Here is a 23,425-nt window from a genome sequence, read left to right as displayed (position 1 = left end):
CTGCCCCAGGGACCGTTTCTCCATGTTTGGCTGTGGCAGACACATTTCTCCAGCCCTTCCAGGGGACCCTGTAGCCAGCAAGCCTGACCTAGGCCTGCCAAGCCACCTTCTATCCCTCCTGCAGCAGAGCCCTGGGCAGAGGAGAGGACAAGGCCAGGCTGTGGAGGGAGACACATGCAGACTGTCAGGTCCAGGGCTGGGGGGCCAAGCTGAAGGGGCATGGCCAGGAGGGGCATCTGGCAGCCCTGGATGGCTGTTGGGAGGCTGGTTATTCTGGGCATTGGTACATGGAGACATGAGGCCAAATTTATGAGCCAAGAGATAATTCATCAGTTCCACAAATACTTCTTATCACATGCTTACCCTCAGGCAGGGAAAAAGAAGGAGTCTTTCTGTCTGTAGAGGCCTGCAAAGTGCCCTGCTCTGTGTGACCTGGGGCGAGGGCGCCCTTCCCACAGAGGCCCTGCTCTGCACTCATGACCCCCGAGTTCAGTCCTGGCGGTGCGAGTGCAGATGGACAGGGCTCCTCCCTGGGCTATCCGGGGGCTGCTTGCTCGGGGATTCCCCAGTAGACAATGCAGGCCAAACGCCCACATCCTGCCCACTCTTCACACAATGATGGGACACCCTGGGGTCAGTTCCTAAATAAAGCAGCAGCCTCGGCTCTGGCCCCCTCCCCAGGACAACACAATGGGAGACATCCCCAGCATGGGGCGGGGTGGGGGGGAGAGAAGGAGCCCGGCAATGGCCCCTCCTGGATTCCAGGGAAAGAGAAGCCCTGAATGTCAGAGCAGGAGAGGCGTGTAGAGCACAGTGTGGAGGAAGGGGAGCAAGGGGTGGGTCAGGAGACTGGCCAAATCTCAGAGGGGGAGCTAGACGAGTGACCTCTCAGGCAGGGAGAGGGAGTGGAAACCAAGAGGAGAGAGAAAAGGGAGCTCAGAACCCCTAGGAAAGAGGCCGAGTCCTTTGCTGAGAGGGAGGATGAGAAGAAAGACAAGGTGGGAGGTCGGGGAGGAAGAATCCGGTAGGGTCCAATAGAGGGAAGGGCCCAGGCCACATCAGTGGGGGGTGGGGTCCCAAGCAGCAGTTTGAGGGCAGGATTGGAGGAGGGGATGGTCTGGGGCAAATCGGGCTTGAAGGGACCAGAGCAGAGGGCAGCATGACAGTGACCTGGTTGACAAGGAGATTTGGCCTGTGAAGGAGAGGGAGGGAGATGGCCTAGGACCCCAATGGCCTGGAGGGGGATCATGGTGATGATGAAGGTTAGCTTGAGGAGGTGGGAGCCAGAAGCTGAGGGGAGGGAGGAGAGAAGCCCAGGTCAGGGTCAGAGTCAAAATCAGTCTCAGAGCCTGTGGATCTTTAATGCTCCCTGCCTCGTCTACCCTGCGGCCCCTTCCGCTCCTTGTTTGACCAGGGCAGGGGGCAGAACTAGGGGCAGTTGACCTGGGGCATCTCCCAGGCCCTTGCAGGGAGAACGCCCTGAGGGGAAGGAGTCAGAGCTAGTAGGGAACAGAGGGAGGGAGGGTGGTACAGTGGTCAGTGCTGGGCAGGATGTCAGGAGGCAAAGAGTTTGAGTCGCTGAGTCTGTCATTCATGGGCCTCTGCTCTAGGAGGCTTCATTCCTGATTATGGAAGTTCGACCATTTCACAGTGAAAGACAGAGGGATAGGGAAGTGCCTTCCTCCCTCTTGAAGCTCCTTGGAGCACCCCCTCCCTGCCCCTATAGGCTCTGGCTGGCCATCCCTCAGGGAGAGATAAGGAAGCCTCTGGCCCAGTCCAATCCCACGTTGGGGTCAGTGGGGGAGCCCCCACTATTCTCCCATCATCGTAGACATCATTCTACTGAAGCGAAGAAAAGAAAAAGAAAAGATGACTGATGAGCCAGTAGAGACAAGAGGGTTCCCGGGGGATTGAAATACAACATGATGCTGATAGGGAGGCTAGAGACAAGCCGGACAGTGTTGGTGCTGCCCTGCCACCAACATGTTAAAACCCAAGCAGGACCTAATAGATCTGGACATGTTTCACTTATTTTTCTCAGTTAACATTCTTCTCTCCCTCCCTTCCTGGCCCTGAGAGGGAAAGAAAAACCAAGCCTCGGGGGACAAATTAAGGCTGATTGTGGCTCTTTCCGTTCTTCTTTGGAGATGGAAATGCTCCAGTGCAGGAATTATGAATAAAGCACTTACTAAGCCTTACTTTGTGTGTTGAGACTCTTAAATTTATGTCTAAAATGAAGCAAACAAGTCCAAAGAAACCAGCCCAGCCCAGCTATGGTTCCTGCTGGGAAAGCTTCAGGTTTACAATGGCTTCCCATCTCCCCAGCAGGCTTCCTATGTGTCTCATTGGCCATCGAGGCTCATCCTGGGTTCCTGCCCTGGCTGTTGCTCTGGAGACTCCAGGTTCCTGGACGCTCTTCTCCCTCCTGCTCACACTGAGCACTTGGGAGAAACCAGGCTATCTTTTCTCTGGAGAACGAATAGTACTGCTGACTTTCATCTCACTGACTGTTCCTCCAACCTGCCCAGAGGGTCTGCCCTCCTCCCTCTATCCTCAAGACTTTCAGGGCTCCGACTGGCTGGCAGCCAGTAGGAATGTTATCATCACCCCCTTTAACAGATGAGAAAATTGAGGACCCAGGAGAAGGACAATCTCTCTCCAAGGCCATCCAATGAGTGTCAGGCATGGCTTGAACCCACTTTCCTGCTTCCTGGTTCCCCTCCATGCCCCAGCCTACCTGACATCACTGTTTTGGAAAACAAGTCTCTGAAATAACCAGGGATGATGGGGGGACTTTCCCATTGTATTTTTAGGTAGAAAAGGAAGTCTGGAGAAGGCTGACAGCTGGGCCCTCCTCAGCTGCAGGAAGCAGGATGTGGGACCCCAGGTATTCCATGAACGCAGAGACATCCTCCGTTCTTACCGGCCTCCGCCAAAAGAAAAACGGAGTGTGGAATTTTAATAACAACACCAAGGACAATCCTCCCTCCTGACAGCGTTCCTGGGACAGGGAAGAGTTAGTGCAAAATATGCTCATCTTACAAATGAAGAAACCGAAGCTCAGAGAATGAGTGGCCCAGGATCAGCCAATTATAGTGTCAGTCTGGATTTGAACCCTGGACCCCTGACCTGAGTCTGATCCAGCCCAGATCCAATGCCTTCACTCTGCTGGGCTGTGCACTCAATTCCAGACTCTCCAAAGTAGTCTCCATGGGCAGCTCCACCTCTGGCCAGCAGGGTCTTGGGCTGGCCTGGCCTGACTCACTGTGGGGTTTGCACTTGCCTCAGGGACGTAAGCGGTAGAGCTTCCTCTTGTCTGTATTTCCCATCACCCCCTCAGAGACCATCACACCGTGTTATGTGCCAAAGGGCCAACCTGGGAAGGACATTGAAGCCCCTGGAAAGAATGTCCTGGGATGTCTAGTCCACGTCCATTTTACAGATGAGGTACAGAGAAGGAGACTTTTCCAAGGTCATTCACAGCTGGCTAACAGAGCCAGGATGTGACATAAATAAACATCAGGGATTTGAACCCAGGTCCTTTGGCTCAAGTCCAGGGCTGGTCTCTCTTCATCTCAGAGTGGTCAGTCCACAGCGCCTGGTTGTTTCCCCATAGGCCTGATAGTGGGGGGCTCTGCACCCTAAATCTCCCCCTACGCCTATCATCTCATGCTCTGATCTGCATCACAGCCAAAGGAATGTGGCATGTCAGAGCTGCGAGGGGCCTGGGAGACCATCTCATCCCTGCACACAACTCATCTAACAGAAGGAAAGTGAAGCTGGAGAGGGGAAGGCCCATGTCCCAAGTCACACAGCCTCGAAGTGGCCTCTTCTGATGGCTCCCTTTTCACCCTCCCCTGAAGACTGATGGTGAGTTCCCTGTGGGTAAGGGGTCTTTTCATCCTGCACTGTCTGCCACTCACCCTGAGCCCTTCTCAGAGAAGCCCCTTCCTCAATCAGTCACTCCTGGCCCGCATGTGCCAGCCCCACGTAGCAGACCTTGGCGACTGGAGGGCAGAGAAGGGCCCTGTCCTTGGGGACCTCGAAAACGTTTCCTGACTAGCTTTGCCACTCAGGAATCTTGGCTCGGATGCTCAGGAACTTTCAAATTCCTTCTCAGAACCAGAGCCCTCGCTGTTCTCAGGATGGTAGAGGAAGGCTGTCACTCTAGAGGGGCTATGCCCACAGGTCCCATTTCTAGAACACAGTAAAGGCTATCCTCACAACCACCCGGGGGGAAAAAGTGGTGCTAACATGACCTCATTTTACAGAAGAGGAAACAGGCTAAGAGATGTGAATTGCTAGCACCCTGGCCAGGCTACCCTCTTTGGCCCTCAGGGCAAAGGGCTCGAGTCACCCACGATGCCAGCAGGTGGCTTTGGGAAGGGGGAAGGAGAGGCAGACGCACTGCCTGGAGAATCTTCTGCCAGTGGCCATTCTGCTCAGGAGCCAGGCAGGGATGACCAGAGGGTCTCAGGGCTCGGGCACAGGCTGCCTGGACGATCCTGAGCCTGGGCATGTTGCAGGCATCTTCTGGCCTAAAGTTCTTGGAGCCTTCTCCTTGTAGCAGTGGGAAGGACAGCAATGTTTAATGATGCCCCCATTGCCAGAGAGCTTGCTAGGATTGTACTGACAGCCCCATCCCGAGGGCCAGGACTCCCTGGCCCCCCGGCCCTGAGCCCCACCAGGACCCGCTCAATGCTACCCTGACCAGGTTGACCAGGGTCATGGTGTCAGGTCCCAAATGTGGCAATCATGTTTCTGGGGTTGGAAGCTGCTCAGGATCTCAGAGCTGGCAGGGCCTCCATGGGACAAGCCTCAGAGGGAGTGCCTGGCCCCCAGCCTAAATCTGCCTCTCTGCACCTCCCCCTCCTCATTCAGCCCCCTGGGCACAGCCTTCATATACCCCAGACTTCCCTTCTTCAGGAGACACACACCCAGGTGGCCTGGGGAGGAGGAGGCAGAGTTTGGTCCAGCCTCAAGCCCCCACCCCCAGGACAAATGGCCTCCCACAACCACTCCTAAGAATGAGGCTGGCCGCTCCTTCCTGCCTCACCCAGCAGGGCACCCCTTTTCCCCTTCAGAAAGGCCGGGGCAGGGTGGAGTGGGGAGGGGCACCTGGGCAGCCTCATTTCAATCTATTTATTTGAGCACCTGCTGTGACACGGGGAACACTGAAGACATATGGCCTCCCCCCTTTAGAAGACAGAAGCGAGGCCTCCAAGGCACTTGACAAAAACTCGAGGAAGCCTCGAAGGAAGCCGCTAAGGCCAGCAATTCTTCTCACTTTGTAGATGAGGAGACTGAGGCACAGGAAGTTAGTGACCTGCCCAAGGTCACGGAGTTAGTGATCGGGTCCTTTGGGGGCCTCAGTGGGGTCTCACCCAGACCCTCTCATTGGTGAATGCTCTGCTCAGAGCCCAGGGGCCCAAGCCTGCCCAGGGGCCTGAGCTGCCTGGAGGATGTTGGTGGGGCCCTTACAGCCGGGTGGCTTGTTTTCAGCTGGCCACCACACCAACAGGGAGCTGTAGTGCCCTCGAGTCCTGGCTCCCAGGTCTTTGTCTCTGTCCTCCCCTGGTGCCAAGGTGCCCTTCCTCAGTGGTATAGTCCGTCCTGGCTCTTCTGACTTTCATCCCACTGGATGGGGCTGTTTCTTCCCTCTGTCCAGACAGTCTGTACCCCTCCATCCACCCCCCATAGCCCCCAGGTCCTGACAAGCAGGGCATCTTCCTCCCAGCTCTCCATCCTACCCACCACCCTTGGGTCAAGGTCAGCACAACACTGCCAGACCCAGGTCCTAGAGGACAGCAGGCAGGGCTCACTCCTGGGGCCAACTTCTGGGGCACTGGGAAGGGCTGACTCCTGGGCCGTGGGCACCAGCCAAGGGGCCAGGGCTTATTCAGAAGAGACTGGGGGCAGTATTGTCGGCTGAATTTTGGTCCTGGATATACTTCAGGATGTCCAGCTCATTCAGAGCTTGGACCTGTACCTGCTGCTGGCCCTCCCGTGGGGCTGCTCTCACCGGTGGGGTGCCAGCCTTTGGGGGTGGGATCATGGGCTTCTTGGGGATTGCTGGTTTGGTGGGCACCTGAGGCTTGGCCCTGGGTAGGGCCTGGGATATGGGCTCTGACTCCAAGCTCAAGATCTTCTCCAAGTCTTCTTCGACTCTGAGGAGTAGAGGAAAGAGAGCTGGGGAGCAGGCCCTGGCACCAGCAGTGCCAAGGCTGGCCAATGCCCACCCCAGAGACCTAGTCCTGAACCTGATTCCTTCTCACCCACCCTAAGGCCAGAGGTCTCCAACCTAACTTGAGCTGGCACCCAGTGTTACTGAGGGGGCTTCCCTGGGACAGGGAGGGCAGGAAGCCCCTCATCTGATGACTGACCAAACAATCAATTGTTTAAGTGCCAGGAGCTGTTAACTGACAGAGACAAAAGGGAGAGCCTATTCTCAAGCAGCTTACATTCTACTGGACTGTAGGGGAGTGATCAGGGCAGGACTGGCCCGGGGAAGGGTAACGAGATAAAGTGCTCAGGTCTCCCTGCCATCCCTCTTTGGAGAGACAAGAGGCACTGACGCATCAGTCACAGGACCACAGGCCACCAGCTCTGCTGGCCTTGGGCCCTGGAACCCCATGGCCCTTGGCTCCCAGCTCAGCTGACCCAGATGTCCCACCCTCCATCTGGCCCAGTCATTGGGCAGAATCAGTCCTATTCACCCTCCAGGACTAAGCCTGAGTGAGAATAATGGAGCCACTGGTTCCCAAGGATAGCAGAGGGTGGAAGAGATGGGGTCCCAGGAGTCCAACCCCCCCCCATTTTACAGAGGGAGGAGAGTGGGGCAGCCCACAGCAGGGTAGGGACCCCACACTGGGCTCCTGATGCCTAGGCTGGCTTAGACCACGATATACCCCTGCCTTTAGGCACATCCCAGAGAGACAAGAAATCTGAGAGTCCAGCCATGGGGAGGGGGCTCCAGGGCATCTGCAGGCACTAGAGAGCCCACAATGTCCCATCATGCTCCTGGGGATCCCTGAATGAGGGCAGCCCTGGTGGGGGTCAAAGCTGAGCCTTATGGGACAGGTCCTTCGGGGGTCTCGGCAAAGCCTTTGGGCAATGGGACAGAGGGAGGAGTCCTGGAGTGGGAGCCAGAGGACCTGGGCATAAATCCTGCCTGACACCTTCTCCCTGGTGACCCTGGGCAAGTCTCTTTCCCTTGGGCCTGGGTCCCATCTGTCGAATAAGGGGGGTGGGCTTCCCTTCCAGCTGTGGATTCCCCTGAAGCACATACCCAAACAGGTCATCACTGATGCCCCGTGTGGGCACCTGGCGGCGCTCACATGCAGTTGGCAAAAGCAAGGAATCTCCCAGGGAAACCTTTCCTCCTAGGTCAGGGTCATCGAACAACCTGAGGCCTGGAAGGAGAGGCAATCAGTCAAAATTAATTAAGCACCTACTGTATGCCAAGCAATGAGCTCCCTGCTGGCAGGACACAGGGACCCTGGCGTGGGGCTCCAAGAGGTAAAGGACAGAGAGGATGCGGATGAGCCATCCTGGCCCTGGGGGAGGGCCCTGCTCTGGCCACATTCCACCATGCAGGCACATCCCACATGTTAAAGCATGGAGTTATTTTGTATGACCTCAAGCATTTGTTATAAGGGAGAGCTTTTATTTTGGTGGGGAAGAGTGTCTGATGAATCTGGGCATGAACACACTGGGATGAGTTGGGGATCCAGGTTGAACCGTCTCGGAGGTTCCCAGTGGGATTCCGCCGGACTTATCTACCCCCACCTTAACCCTGGCTCTAGGCCCTACCGCAGAGTACTGGGCCTGGAATCGGGAAGACCCGAGCTCGAATGCAGCGGCAGAGGCGCTTAATAAATGATCACTGCCCGACTGACGAAGCCACCAAGAGTCCCAGGCCCTTCCCTGATGATGCAGGTGCCAGATGCAATGGTCACCTAGGCCACAAACCTGCTTCCTTGCTGGCAGGGCTGAGGGAAGGGCCCTGTCTGAGCGGAGCACCAAAGCCAGGGTGGCTGGAGCCAGCCACTGGTGGGAAGGGCAGAAGGGTAAAGGCCGGTTGGGGCCAGGCAAGGGAGGGAGAGACACACAAGACCCCAGCTCTGCCTGGGTAATGGAGGGTCTGAGGCAGGTCAGCGCTGAGGGGCTCAAGGACTCCCAGACCCCTAGCAACTCCCACGGCCCCCATCCTTGTCTGGAGTCACAATGAGGCCAGAGGCCCTCAGCCCAAACTTCTCCCTGGTCCAGGCACATTGGGCTGTCCACAACAACAATGGGGTGGGGCGTGTCGGGGGGTTGGGGGCTGAGGGAGCAGGTCCTGCCCCCTTGGAGCTTAGAGCCAATAAGATACAAACTCAAACTCCCAAGGAGACCCCCTGGAGGAGGGTGCCAGGAAGACGTGAGCCCTGGGCTCTAGAGGGCTTGGAGAATCAGGGCAGGCTTCCAGGAGGAGGCGATGTTTGAACTGATCCAGGGTCCTTCCTGGACCAGCAGCATTCACACAACACTTGGCAGAGAGTCTCTCCTTTGACCTTCATACACCAGGAGTTGGGGGCTATTATGATTTCTCCCATTTTACAGAAAAGGAAAATAAGGCAGAGGGTAAGGGACTTGCCCAGGGTCACACAGCCGCTAAGTGCCTGGGGCAGAATTTGAACTCGGGTCTTCCTGACTCCAGCCCCCTTTCCAGACCCAGCCTGGACACCCAGGACACACAGGGTGCTTTACTCACTGTCTCGGCTGGGGCCCCGGGGAGCCGAGTGTACTAGCTTGGGGCTAAAGAGCTCCTCATCTCCATCCACCTCCTCATCAAAGATGGTCATCTTGGGCCGGCTCTCCTTGCCTGAGCCCAGTGGGGTTTCCTTGGGTCTGGCCTGGATGGAGGCAGGAGGCTTCTTGGGCTTCTTGGACCTGGGGAGGAAGAGGAGGGCAGCCTTCAGTGTTTGGTGTCACCCCAGAAGGTCTCTAGTGGAGGGCCCCAGGGGTCTGTGCTTGGCCCTGAGCTGTTTGGCCCTGGTCCAGGGGTCATGAGGCGGTTGGGTCTGGGGTCCCTCCCAGATCAGCGAAGGGCCTCCCCCCCACTTTACAGAGGAGAAGACTGAGGCCCAAAGAGAGAAGTGATATGGCCCATGGGCAGAGAGATGGCAGGATCAGCCCCAGGATTCAAACCCAAGGCCCCAGAGCCCTCCTCCCCATCCCACTCTCCCTTCAGCCAGGCCAGGTTCTGGCCACCCCACTGCTGAGCCACTTGAGTGTGCCCCTGGGAATGAGGCCCCTTCCCAGTGCAGGGCTCAGGCTGGGCAGGACCCAGGGCTCCAGTGGCCCCGCAGGGCCCAGAAGTACCTGGAAATGACCCATCCTGGCATGTTTTCCTCAGTGCCACCAAAGTCTGGATGTAGGCGGGCAGGAGAGAGGGGGCATTCTCCCATGACTTGGCTGGGGACCCAGGGAGGGGCCTTGGAGACCATCCAGGGGAGGAAGCTGAAGCTGAGTCCTCAGTACCCTCCCCTCCTGCCCCGGGGAGGGAATCCTGATAGACCGGAGAGGAGTGGGCCCTTGACCAAGGTCAACTGAAAAGAGGAAAGCCTCTGAAAAGAGGGGAGGCCATGGGGCGGTCAGCAGGGGTAGAACCAGCTGCAATACTGGCCCCGGACCAGGACAGGTCTGCAGTGGTGTGCCCCAGGGATCTGCGTCTGGGCCTGTGCTGTCAAACACTTTTATCGACAGCAGCTCCTCCGAGCTGCAGATGACAAAAGCTGGGAGGAACGGGAGGCAGGCCCCAAAGGTCAGAACAGCCGGGATAAATCCAAGAGGACAGAATGAAGTCAGGAGGACACCCATGATCCCAGTGCACCAAGGGGGATGGGCAGAAGGACATGGCTGGGGCTTGGGGCTGACTGCATTTTAGTTACAAGCGGGAAGGGCAGGGAAAGAAAATGGACTTTTGTCAATTGATTTAAAAAGCTAATTGGGCTCAATATTAGGTCATAGAATCCCAGAATCTCTGAGCCAGACAGGGCCCTTCAGAGGCATTGAGACTAACCTGTGCCTGACCCAAAATTCTTCACAAATGGTCATCTGGCCTCTGCTTGGTGACCTCCAGTAATAGGGAGGAGGGAAAGAGACAGGGATGATAGGGACGAGAGAGAGACAGAGTGAGAGAGAGAGAGAGAGAGAGAGAGAGAGAGAGAGAGAGAGAGAGAGGAAGAGGAACAGGGAGTGGGAGAGGGAGAAAAAGGGACAGAGACAAGGACAGAGACAGAGAAAGCATGCCCAAGGGCGCCTTGTGCCTATACAAAGGTAGTTCTCACCTTCATCTGGCTGGACTGTGAATCCTAGGAAGGATCATGAGAAAGAAGGCTGGAAAGGAGGGTCAGACCCTGGCTTCAGAAGACCCAAAGTGCCTCATCAGGGCACTCTGTTTCTATGTTATCCTAGCCACTGTAGGTGTTTCCATGGGGGAGGGGCTTGGTCAGAGCTGTGCCTTAAGTAAATGGTGGGGGGCAGCTACAGGCACTGGATGGGAGCGGGGTGAGCCTGGAGGCAGGGAGAGCAAGGAGGAGGCTCTTCTAATAATCCAAGCGATAATGACCCAGCCTGAGCTACAGGAAGGGAAACTGCAGTGAAGGGCAAAGCCTCTTGAGCTGGTGTCTGCCAGCCTTAGCACTCCAGTGGTTATGGGGGAGAGGAAGTTTGGAAGAGGAGCAGGTTGGGGGGAAGACCATGAGTCTGTTCTGGGCATGCTGTGCTTGAGATGTCTCTGAGACATCCAGGGGAACTGTCCAGCAGGCTAGCTGGCAATGCTGACCAGAACTCTGGAGAGAGGTAAGGGCTGGAGACGCAGATGAGGAGTCATCTGTGCAGAAGGTATCTTTGAACCCATGGGAACTTCAGATATCATTAGGAGAAATTACAGAGAAAAAAGAGAAGAGGGACCATGACAGAGCCCTGGGGGAGCCCCCCAGTTAGGGGGCAGTGTGGGAGTTGGAAAAGAAGGCAGCAGAGAGGAAGAATCTGAGAAATCAAGGGAGGAGTGTCCAGGATGGGGCTGAGGAGGGGTTAGCTATATCAAAAGCCACCGAGGGATGAAACAAAAAGGCTCGAGACTGAGAAAAGGTCACCAGATCTGGCACTAAAGAAACCTCGCTTTGGTGACCCTGGAGAGAGAGCTTCAATTGAGAGGCCACAAGGTACAATGGACAGTTAGGCTGGGTGACCCTGGGGGCCGAGGAAATAGGCCCATTTCCTCACCTGTAAAATAAGGGTTGGATTCAACAGCATTGATGCCACGTCTGCTGGCCAAAGCTGCCCAGGGGAGGGAGGGAGCAAGGACTGCAGGCAGACCCAAGGGCCAGGACTGACTGGTATTAGCCAAGGTGGGCAGGGGCTGAGCCGCCAGGCCAGGGACCCATGCACACCAGGCAGGGCTGCTCTTCTGGCACACAGGGTTTCAGGGTTGTGCTTTTCACCCAGGTGCATGGATGGGGTGGCTACTTCACAGATGTCAGCAGCAGCTCTTGGGCTCCACACTCTGGCCACAGTGGGGATGGACAGCTGAGGTCTCAGGTACAATCACAGCCCAGGGGGACTGCTCTCCTCAAGGGGGGCTGAGGGGACTGCCTGTCACCTGACAGCAGCCCACCAGGGGGGACCCTGGGGACAGATTAATGGGAGGGATAAAGTGGAGGATGCTGTCTTCATCAACAGGACCTTGGGGATCCATCCCATAGCCCCCCCAAGCCATTTTACACATCAGAAAACAGGTCTGCTGAGGGGAAGAGGATCCAGGGTCACACATGTGGCAAGGGGAAGAATCTGATTTGGAATCAAGGCCTCCAATTCTAAACCTAGAGCTTTCTGGCCAAAAGTGTCCTCAGACAGCACTGAGTGCAGGTGTGACTTGGGGGTGGCTGGTGCCTCAGCCCACAAACCCTGCAGAAACATCTCAGAGGAGCCTGGGCTCCTGACTGTTAAGAAGAATGGCAGCTCACCAGCTGAGCTGGGCATCCGGGTGTCAGGAGGCCTGCATCATGGCCAGTTGTGGGACCCTGAGCCTTCTGTGCTCTGGCTCTCCCCTTCTGTCTTGTGGGAACCACAATCCCTCCCTTGCCTTCCTTCAGGGACCCAATGAGAGAGGGCAGGAAAGCATGTGGGAAACATAGAAAACATGAAGTGATACACAGGAGAGTGACTTTGGGGTGTGAGAATCATGGCCCTGTCTCACTCACCAGGTAAGACACTCTGTGTGGCTCAGAGAAATGGAAGGCCACCATTGTTCCTAGCCCTGCCCCCATGCCTCCAGGATCCATGCTCCTAGAAGGAAGGACAGAGCTGGGAGGGACCTCAGGGACCCTCCAATCCACCCCCTCATTTTAGACATGATGACACTGAGGCAAGGAAAGCTGGGGGCCAGTCCCACTGAGCTGCCCTCAGCTATGGACCTCCCCTATCCTTCTGGGCTCAGTTCTGGGTACCACAGAATTGAAGAAAGACAGTGAAAGGCTGGGGAGTCTCCAGAGGAGGCAGCTAGGGTGGCAAAGGGCCATGGAAGGAGCTGCTCAATGACCTAGGGATGTTCAGCCCAGATGTGAGAGTACCTGAAACACCTGGAAATCATTTCCAGAGAATTGAATCAGGGGTCACAGAGGGGAAGCTACCAAGAGGTCCACTGAGGCTGGAGGTCAGGGAAAGCTTCTGCACAGCCAGAGCTGTGCAGAGTGGGGCTGGGTTCCCAATGCTTTGACCAGGGGGAAGGGGGTGGGGTGGGGTTGTCTTCCCTCGAAGCCTGCATGGCCCCTTGCCAAGGACATTCTATGATTCGGGCTCTGGCTCTTAACGTCTCCTCTCGAAACCTGTTTTCTCCCTCACAAAATGGGGGGAAGGATGGACTCAAAGGTCTCCGAGGGCCCCTTGAACTGGCACCCTGGACTTAGGATGCCCAAGTCCAACTCAAGCCTCTTGATAAGACACTTGGTGTTACTTAGCATGTTTACAGGCACGCCACCTGGAATAGGCAGGAGCCCTGCATACAGAAGGCACTTAATCTATGCTTCTAGGATGGAAAGTGAAGAGACCTGACTCTACTGAACCTGATGACAGGCCAGCCACCCAAAGGGAAGGACCCCAGGGCTGGGCTGGGTACCAGGCGGCTGCTTCTTGGCTCGCCAAGCTCTCGCACCTTCTCCTGGAATGAAGAGGAAATCCAAGGGAACATTCTCTGTACCCACAGAGTATTTTCCTACCCAAAAAAGGAGCAGCTGAAGTCTGGCTCCGAGAAAGCCAAGTGTCTCTGTGTTCTGTTGGATCGGGCTAGCAGGAACAAGAGACAGAGTTAAGGACATACTCTTATCTCTACCAAAACAAGGCTAGAGTTGGAACACCCGGGTCTGGGCAGCACTGGCGGGCATGTGCCAGCTGATGACAATATTATCACTCTACTTTAGCCCTCTGCTATCCCCGCCTGACCCCAACTACTCAGCAAATGGCTACGAGACAGAGGGATGGCCATCAGCTTTAGCAACCAAGGGAAGGCCCAAGGAAGGCTGGGGGACCTTGACAACCATCTACCATCTAGAGGGAAAAGAAGTCCAGAAAGGGGAAGCCAGTGAACAAGCAGCAGACCCAGAACCTGGTATCGCTATCCAGTCCTACAAACCAGTATTAGGGATTTCTAGTTCACAAGGAGGTGAGGCTGGTGCAGGGCAAAGGTGAAGGCTGGACCCAGGGCAAAAGTGGCTTTGCCAAAGCTGCCTTGAGGGGAAGAGAAGACCAGAGAAGAGAGAGGATGAGTACCAGGGCAGATGGGAGGATGATACGTGGACAACGGAGAGGGCAGAGTGGCCTCAGATGAGTCTGCTTGGAGTTTTCTTGCTACAAAGGGCCCAGATCAGGAGATGGGGAGGTGATCCCCATGAGAAGCAAGGAGAGAGACTGCCCTGGGTGAATCCCAGGCACCAGACACAGAGGAAAGACATCCAGGGGTCCTGAAAGAACCGGCAGATGTGACTGCCTCCCAGGAATGTCTGAAGACTGGAAAAAGAGGGAGGGACTAACAGCCTGGAGAAAGGCAAGGATCATCCTGACCATCAACAAAGGGAGAACAGTCAGCAAACTAAAGACCAGGCAGCATGGCTGTGGCTCTTGGGAAGATTCCAGGACTTTTCATGAAAAAGGCAAAGAAAGTGGGGATCCCATGGAGCCAGACCTGGAAAGGCCCCAGAGAACTATTTGCTTTGGTGATGGGGCTGCTACAAGGGAAGATCGGGGAGGCTATACCGATGGCCAACAGAGATTTTTGCAAAGTGACAAAGGTCTCATATTGTCCTTGTAGAAAAGACAGAGAGGTGAGACTTCAGGGGCGAAATGGAAAAGAAGGTACAAAAGCTCACTGAAGACAGTAATTCCTTAAAAATTAGAATTGGGCAGGTGGAAGCTAATGACTCCATGAGACATTAAGAAACAATTAAACGAAATCAAACAAATAAAAAAAATACAAGAAAATGTGAAATATCTCATTGGAAAAACAACTGACCTGGAAAATAGATTGAGTGGAAATAATTTAAGAATTATTGGACTACCTGAAAGCCATGATCAAGAAAAGAGCCTAGATATCCTATTTCAAGAAATTATACAGGAAAAAACGCCCAATATCTTAGATCCAGAGGGTAAAATAGAAATGGAAAGAATCCACTGATCACCACCTGAAAGAAATCCCAAAATAAAAACTCCCAGGAATATTATAGCTGAATCCAGAGCTCCCAGGTCAAAGAAAAAATATTGTAAGCAGCCAGAAAGAAATAATTCAAATATTATGGAGCCACAGTCAGGATCACACAAGATCTAACAGCTTCCACATTAAAGGAGCATATGATATTCCAGGAGGTGAAGGAGCTAGAATTAAAATCAAGAATAACTTACCCAGTGAAAGTGAGTATAACCCTTCACAAGAAACAAGGATATTTGCTAAAAGAGAAGATTTTCAAGAATTCTAATGAAAAGAGCAGAGCTGAATAGAAAATCTGGTATTCAAACACAAGTTGCGCAGAAAGCATCAAAAGGTAAACAGGAAAGAGAAATCATAAGGGATTCAGTAAGGTTAAGCTGTTTACATTCCTACACGGGAAGATGATACATGGAACTCCTAAGAACTTTATCATTATTAGGGCAGTCAGTCTACATAGATGGAGAGCATGGTCAATTATAATGGGAGGACCTCAAAAACAGGTGAGTGAATAGGTGAGAAAGAGGTATGCACTGGGATAAGGGGCAGGGAGAGGTAGAAAGGGGCAAATTTTGTCACATAAAAGAGGCATGCAAGAAAGAGCTTTTATAGCAGAGGGGGGCGTGGCAAGCAGTGCCTGAACCTCACTCTCACTGGAATTAGTTCAAAGAGGGAAGAACATACGTGTGCGCGCGCGCGCACTCACACACACACACACACACACACACACACGCGCACACACACATACACACACTCAGCTGAGTATACAAATCAATCTTACCCAATAGGAAAATAGGAAGGGAAGGGGATAAGACATAAGAGGGGAGGGTACAGGGAGAGAAGGAAAAGGATCATAAAAGGAAGAGTGGACATAAGGGAGGCAGTGGTCAGAAGCAAAACAGACTTTGGAGGAGGGACAGGATTAAAAAAAGAGTGAAAAAGATAAACAGAAGAAAATAGGATGGAGAGAAATACACAGTAATCACTACTGTGAACATGAATGGGACAAGCTCACCCACAAAATGGAAGCAGATAGTAGAATGGATTAGAAACCCGAATCCAACAATACGATGTTTACAAGACACACACTTGAAATAGAAAAGCACACACATGGAATTAAAATAAAGGGGTGGAGTAGAATATAAAAAGCTTCAGCTGAAGTAAAAAAGACAGAACATTGTATGTGATTATCAACTATGATTGACTTAGCAATACAATGATGCAAAACAATTGCAAAGGACTCATGATGAAAAATGCTACCTCCAGAGAAAGAGCTGATGATGGAATCTGAATGCAGATCAAAGCAGATGATTTTAACTTTTTCTTTCCTTTTTTTTTTCTTTTGGTCTGTTTCTTCTCTCACAACATGACTAATATGGAAATATGTTTTACACACATATATGACCTATATCAAATCTCTTACTGTTTTAGGGAGAGAGGAATAGAGGGAGGATTGCAGAAAATTTTGCAGTCAAAATTTTCAAATAAAAGTTAAAATTTGTCTTTACATGTAATTAGAAAAAATACTATTAAAAAAGGCAGGGGTAGCAATCATGATATCAGAAAAAGCAAAAGGAGACCTAATTAAAAGAGATAATTTTAAAAACTACATTTTTCTAAAAAGTAGCACAGATAATGAAGTAATATCAAAAATTTTTAATCCACATACACCATCGGCCTTTCTATATATTACTAACAAAGCCCAACAGCAAGAGATAGAAAGAGAAATTCCATTTAAAGTTACTGCAGACATTATAAAATATTTGGGACTCTACCTGCCAAGACAAACCTAGGAATTATATGAACACAATCACAAAACATTTTTCACACAAATAAAGTCAGATCTAAATAACTGAAAAAACATCAGTTGCTCATGGGTAGGCTGAGCTAATATAATAAAAGTGACATTTCTACCTAAATTAATTTATTTATTCAGTGTGACACCAATTGAACTACCAAAAACTTATTTTATAGAACTAGAAAAACTAATAACTTCATCTGGAAGAACAAAAGGTCCAGAATTTCAAGGGAATTAATGAAAAGAAATGCTAGGGAGGGTTGTCTAGCCATACCAAATCTTAAATTGTATTATAAAGCAGCAATCATCAGAAGTACTTGGTACTGGCTAAGAAATAGTGGTGGATCTGTGGAATAGGTTAGGTACACAAGACACAGCAGTCAATGACTATAGTAATCTACTGTTTGATAAACCCAAAGACCCCGGCTTCTGGGATAAAAACTTACTATTTCACAAAAACTGCTGGGAAAACTGGAAAATAGTATGGCAGAAACTGGGCATAGAAGAACAGCTTACACCATACACCAAAATAAAGTCCAAATGTGTGCACAATTTAGATCTGGGCTGTCCAAAATGCGGACAGCCTCCAAACATAAAAATTTACATAAATACTTTAGGAAATGAAGCTGAACTACCACATAGCTCTCACTAAAATGGCAAATATATTGTCTATTGTTTCAATAAAAACCTAAGGTTGGACAGTCCTGATTTAGATATAAAGGCTGATACTATAAGCAAATTAGGAGAGCAAGGAATAGTTTGTCAGATTTATGGAAAACAGAGGAATTTATGACCAAACAAGAGTTAGAGAACATTATGAAATGCAAAATGGATAATTTTGATTACATTAAATTGAAGAGTCTTTGCACAAACAAAGCCAATGCAACCAAGATTAGGAGGGAAGCAGAAAACTGGGAAAGAATTTTTACAAGTAGCGTCTCTAATAAAAGCCTCATTTCTAAAATATGTAGAGAACTGAGTCAAATTTATAAGAACCAAGTCATTCTTCAATTGATAAATGGTCAAAGGATATGAACAGGTAGTTTTCAGAGGAAGAAATTAAAGCTATCTATAGTCATGTGAAAAATGCTCTAAATAACTACTGATTAGAGAAATGTAAATTAAAACAATATTGAGGTACCACTTCACTCTCTCAGATTGGCTAATGTGACAGAAAAGTTAAAAAATAAATGTTGGAGAAGATGTGGGAAAACTGGGACACTAATGCATTGTTGGTGGAATTGTGAACTGATCCAACAATTCTGAAGAGCAATTTGGAACTAGGCCCAAAGGCCTCTTAAAATGTGCATGCCCTTTGACCCAGCAATACTACTTCTAGAGCTGTATCCCAAAGAGATCATAAAAATAGGAAAGGACTCATATGTACAAAAATATTTATAGCATCTCTTTTTTGTGATGGCCAAGAACTGGAAATTGAGGTGATGCCCATCAATTGGGGAATGGCTGAACAAGTTGTGGTATAGGAATGTAATGGAATATTACTGTGCTATAAGAAATGATGAGCAGATGGATTTCAGAAAAATCTGGAAAGACTTATATGAACTGATGCTGAATGAAATGAGCAGAACCAGGAGAACATTATACACAGTAACAGCCACAATGTGTGATGAGCAACTTTGATAGACTTAGCTGTTCTCAGCAATGCAAGGACCTAAAACAACTCCAAAAGACTCATGATGGAAAATGCCACCCACATCCAGAGAAAGAAATATGGAATCTGAATGCAGATTGAAGCAGACTATTTGTTCCCTATTTTTGTTTTGTTTTGTTTTTTCTTTCTCATGGTTCCTCCCATTTGTTCAAATTCTTCTATGCAACATGACTAATGTGAAATTATGTTGAATAAGGATGTATATATAGAGTCTGTATCAAATTGCACACCGTCTTGTGTAGTAGCAAGTAGATGTGAAGATCTTTCCCACCCATTAATAGGCCATGTGACCTGCTTACATCACAGGAAGCCTAAGATACTCGTGGTGGGAGGAGCTTCCTGACAGGAAAAGGAAGTTATGTCACAGGAAATGCTGAGAGAGAGAGGGGGGGGGGGGGGGGGGAGAGAGAGAGAGAGAGGGAGGGGGGGGGGGGGGAGAGAGAGAGAGAGAGAGAGAGAGAGGGAGAGAGAGAGAGAGAGAGAGAGAGAGAAAGAGAGAGAGAGAGAGAGAGAGAGAGAGAGAGAGAGAGAGAGAGAGAGAGAGAGAGAGAGAGAGAGAGAGGGAGGGAGAGGGAGGGAGAGGGAGAGGGGGAGAGGGGGAGAGGGGGAGAGAGAGAGAGAGAGAGAGAGAGGGAGGGAGAGGGAGAGAGGGAGAGAGGGAGAGAGGGAGAGAGGGAGAGAGGGAGAGAGGGAGAGAGGGAGGGAGGGAGGGAGAGAGGGAGAGGGAGAGGTAGGTAGGTAGGTTATGGCTGCTGATGGTCACCCTTGTAATTGTTAGAACTGAACAGGCTGACTTAGCTGTACTGTGAGTTTGTTTTGGGGAAGACCCCAGCAGGGGGTAGTCACAGAGGTTTTGGGATGGCGAGGCTCGTATACTTTGCGATACAGAACCACGTAGGCATTTTGACAATTTTCATCTACATTGTTATTATCGCCTTACTGGTACATCTTGAGGAAGAGGGGAGGGAGGAAAATTAAAACTTATGGAAGTGAATGTTGAAAACTAAAAATAAATAAATTTATTTAAAAAATGGTTGTAGAAATTAAAAAAAATATACCAAGTTTCTCTGAAAAAAGGTCTCATTTCTCAAATATATTGGGAAATGAGTCAAATTTATCAAGGTAAGAGTCATTCTTGAGTTGATAAATGGTCAAAGGATATGAACAAGCAGCTTTCAGGAAAAATCAAAGTTATCTCTAGTCATATGAAAGAATGCTCTGAATCAGTATTGATTAGAGAAATGCAAATTAAAACAACTCTGAGGTACCACTGCACACCTATTAGAAACGACAAACACTGGGAGGGATGTGGAAAAATAGGGATGTTAATAAACTGCGAGGAAAGCAGTGAGCTGGTCCAGCCATTCCGGAGAACAATTTGGAACTATGCCCAAAGGGCTATAAAACCATGCATATCCTCTGACCTAGCAATACCACCGCTAAGTTTGTACCCCAAAGAGGCCAAGGAAAAGGGAAAAGGACCCATAGGGACCAAAAGAGAGCAGCTCTTTTGCAAAGAACTGGAGTAAAATGGCAAGGCCACTACTTGAACCCAGGCCCTGGGATTCCCAACCAGTGAGCAGGATGAAGACATACCGCATGATGCCCAGGGGGTCCAGCACCTCCTCCTCCTCCTCTTCCTCCTCTTCTCCTGAGCGGCTCAGGCTGCTAGGCAGGGGAACCCCACCCACTGTCTTGTCTGGCTCCTGGAAGAAGTCAATCCCATCCTCTGTGTCCCCATCAGCTTCATCCTTTGCCTGTTCCAGGGGACCCCTCCCAGTTAAATCTGTTCCCCCAGAGAACTTGGATCCTGTAGCAAGAGACACAAAAGGAGAGGTAGGAGCATGTCTGTGGGGCAGAAGGCACCAGTGTGGGCACCGACTTCACCTTTGCCAAAGGAATGAACAAGGCACAGCAGGCCATGGCACCAGGGATCTGCCTTTCCTAAGGGTGAGGAAGGGCATGTGGGAAAGAAAGAATTTGGAATGGGAAATAAACTAAAATGGGGTTAAATAAAGACAACTCTGAGGTAGCAGCATCTCACCCCCATCAAGCTGGCCAACATCCTTAAAAGCACCATAGCCCAGTACTGGTGGTGCTGAGATAAACAAGTCTCTGCTGCTGGGATGGCAAACTGGTGGAATCTTCTCAGAGAGTGGATCTGCAGGCCCCCAGTCAGACACCCATGTGAGCCCCTTTGTCCCAGCAACTCTGGCTTCCTCAGTCCCAGCGTCTGCAGGAGGCTATTCCCAGTCCAGCTAGACAGCTGCTAGTGCACCTCCCCCCCTCCCCATGACCTTTTAGTCATTCTGCAAACCCCTGAGGTGGGATTTCCATGCTGGCTCTCCTATCCAAACAGGAGCTCTTTGAGGACAGGGACTTTCTTTGTCAGTCCAACATGGCACACAAGAAGCACTTGTGAACTCAGTCACATTTTTCTCATCCATCCATTCCTCTACCTCTGTCAATCTATCCATCCAGTCCCTCTGTCTCTCCTCTGTCTCTCTCTCTTCGTCCCTCCCTCTCTTCTCTCTTTCTCTCCCTCCCTCCCTCTCTTTCCTTTCTCTCTCCTCTGTCTCTGTTCCGGGGGGCCCCCCCCCGCCCACCTCTCTCTCTCATTTCCCCCACCAGACTGTGAACTTCTCAAAGTCAAGGGCTGTGGCCTTTGCTCTTCGTTGCATTCCCAGTGATTAGCACAGAACCTGGCACACAGTAAATGCTTACTGAGTGATCAGAAATAAAAAAGTTATCTTTACAGAAACGTTTCTGGCAGCATTGTGTGTCATTGCCTCAGAGTGGAAACCACCTGAATGTCTGAGATCAGTCGGGGAAGTGTTGAGGACGCTATGCTCCCCCCATGACCAGAAAACAAAAACGTGACAAGGACTAGGAAGTAGGGGGAGAACCAAGAGATGTGGAGAGATCTCTAGGATATAATGAGCAAAAAGCTGACCAGAGTCAGAGGAACGGCTCCTGGGGATGATGATCATGGGAGAAAGAAGACATGAGAAGGAGGGGGCAGAGAATGCTGAGGACCTAGGAGGGAGGGTCTGACCTTGGAACAGGATACCTGGTGCACTGGAATGAAGTCATTGGAATGAAAATAGTCACCAATGAGTTTCATTGTTTGTCTATGGCAGCACCCACTTGCCACACCCTGGCATTCTGACCCTCCCTCATTTCCTGAGCTCACCCCCATGTCTCCAACTCTGTGCTTGACACCAGGGGGTGATGGGAAACATACAAGAGCCTATTCTGGCCCTCAGGCCCAGATAGCTCTGGCAGTGGGACAGCAGTGGCCTAGAGGAGAGAGGATCTCTGAAGGCAGAAGGGGTGAGGAAAGTTTCCTGCCAGATGTGGAACCAAGCTGGGACAAAAGGAGGAGGAGTGGGATTGGGGTGAGGGGATTCTAAGCTGAGGGGACAGAAGAAGCAAAGCAGTGGAGGGGAGAAGCAGTTTGGTGAGGAGGCACAGCTGGCTAGAAGAGAAGGGATGCTGGGGAAGCAAGAGATCCTGGGTTCAAATCTGAGCTCTGCTGCCTCATTCCTGGGTGACCCAGGCTAAGTCTCTTCCCTTTCTGGGCTTCCTCAGTTTTTCCACCTGTAGAACGAGGGGGCTGGAGCAGATGGCCTCTAAGATCCTTTCTCCTTCTAAACCTGGGGTTCTATGAATTTGGGAAACCCAGGATGGCGCCCAGTTGGGAAGGGCCCCTGGCCTTGGTGTTCATTCCTTTACCCAATGGCAAGCTCTCTGGGGGCAGGGACCTGGCCTTTCAGACTCATAGAAATCAAGCTGGAAAGAACCTCAAAGATCCCCTAGTCTGACCCCATAACTTTCAGAAGCCCTGGACTAGGAAGCAGGAGAATGGGGTTCAAGACCTGCCTCTGCCTCTCTGTATGACTTCGGGCAATGCCTGTCCCCTCTCTGGGCTGCCATTCCCAGTTTTCTGCTCCAAGGCCCCTCCCAGCTCTGACATTCCCTGTTCTATGTTCTAAGAGCTTTCCCCACCCTGATCTTCCCTGTTCTAAGCTCTCTCTCAGATCTGACATTCCATGTTCCAAGGCTCCTACCAGGTCTGACTTTCCCTGTTCCATATTTTAAGAGCTTTCCCAAACCTGACATTCCCTGTTCTATGTTCTAAGCTTCCTCTCAGCTCCAACATTCCTTGTTGTAAAGTCCTCCCAATTCTGACCTTTCCTATTCTAAGGTCCCTCCCAGCTCTAACCTTCTCTGTTCCATATTCTAAGGGCTTCCCCAAACCTGAAGTTCCATGTTCTAAGCTTCCTCTCTGCTCTAACAGTCCCTTTTCTAAGCTCTCTCCCAGTTCTGACATTTCCTCTTCTAAGGTCCCTCCCAGTTCTGACATTCCATGTTCTAAGTTCCCTCCAAACTAACACATTTCCTATACATAGGCTCCTCCCAGCTCTGACACTCTAGAAACCAATCCAGATCCAGCCCAGAGACCTTAGCCAAGAATGCCTACATGTTGGAAAATAGGTCAGAAGGCAGGATAGCGGATGTGCCTGATAGCGGAGAACCTGATCACTCACCTAAGAATGCCAGCAGCTCGGGGCTGGTTGCAAGCTCCTCATCCTTTGCAATCTGACGCATGATTTCATTGAACGCAGTTCTCCGTTCCCGTATGTCAGACTCCCCAACAAACAAGATTTTTCTGGGGAGTGGGGGAAGGGCAGCCTGTGGATATCGACTTGTCAGCTTCTGGTAAAACTCCTCGATCTCACTGTACTTTCTGGAAACCTGCAATGAGATGGGCATGTGTTGACCTTGGCACAAAGGCAGCCCAAGGTGAAAGGTCAGCCTGTGAGGGTGGGAGGAGGAAGAACCCAGTCATGGGATTGGTGATTGCCTCTGAGGGGTACCTGTGGCTTCTGACCTCGAGAGCTTGGCTGTCCCAAGGTTGTAAAGGGGAATTCCCAGCACTTGTCATGAGCCACTTTTAGTGATCAGTGTGGGCACTGAGGAGAGTGGGGGGAGGAGCCAACAACCCCTTACTGAGGAGTACAGAGCCTTGGGGACTCCAGTCTAGCCTATGAGTTGCCCAGAAACTGAAACATTCTTGGTAATTCTGTCTCTGCTTGAAGATCATTAGGGAGGGGAAGCTCACTACCCCAGCTCATCACTGTCACTGAGTCAACAAGCACCTAAACCTGGGCCCTAGTGAGCTGGTGGACAGCTCTCCTTGTTAAGAGGGTAT

General features: G+C 51.3%; 1 protein-coding gene across 1 annotated transcript in view; it reads right to left on the bottom strand.

Moving 5' to 3' along the window:
• Nucleotides 1-5,100: 5,100 nt before the first annotated feature.
• The window catches only part of HS1BP3 (HCLS1 binding protein 3), a 31,655-nt gene continuing 13,330 nt past the window's right edge, over nucleotides 5,101-23,425 (bottom strand). Inside the window, exons 3-7 of the mRNA XM_036752480.1 lie at nucleotides 22,761-22,968; nucleotides 19,807-20,020; nucleotides 8,753-8,931; nucleotides 7,289-7,412; nucleotides 5,101-6,167 (exon numbers count right to left, since the gene is read on the bottom strand). Coding sequence (XP_036608375.1) covers nucleotides 5,900-6,167; nucleotides 7,289-7,412; nucleotides 8,753-8,931; nucleotides 19,807-20,020; nucleotides 22,761-22,968 — 993 coding nt within the window. The 3' untranslated portion in view covers nucleotides 5,101-5,899. The remainder of the gene's footprint in view (nucleotides 6,168-7,288; nucleotides 7,413-8,752; nucleotides 8,932-19,806; nucleotides 20,021-22,760; nucleotides 22,969-23,425) is intronic.

This window comes from Trichosurus vulpecula, chromosome 3 (genome assembly GCF_011100635.1).
Source record: "Trichosurus vulpecula isolate mTriVul1 chromosome 3, mTriVul1.pri, whole genome shotgun sequence".
Taxonomy (NCBI): domain Eukaryota; kingdom Metazoa; phylum Chordata; class Mammalia; order Diprotodontia; family Phalangeridae; genus Trichosurus; species Trichosurus vulpecula.
Note: the sequence above shows the minus strand (reverse complement) of the source record. Positions and strands in the feature narration are given on the sequence as shown.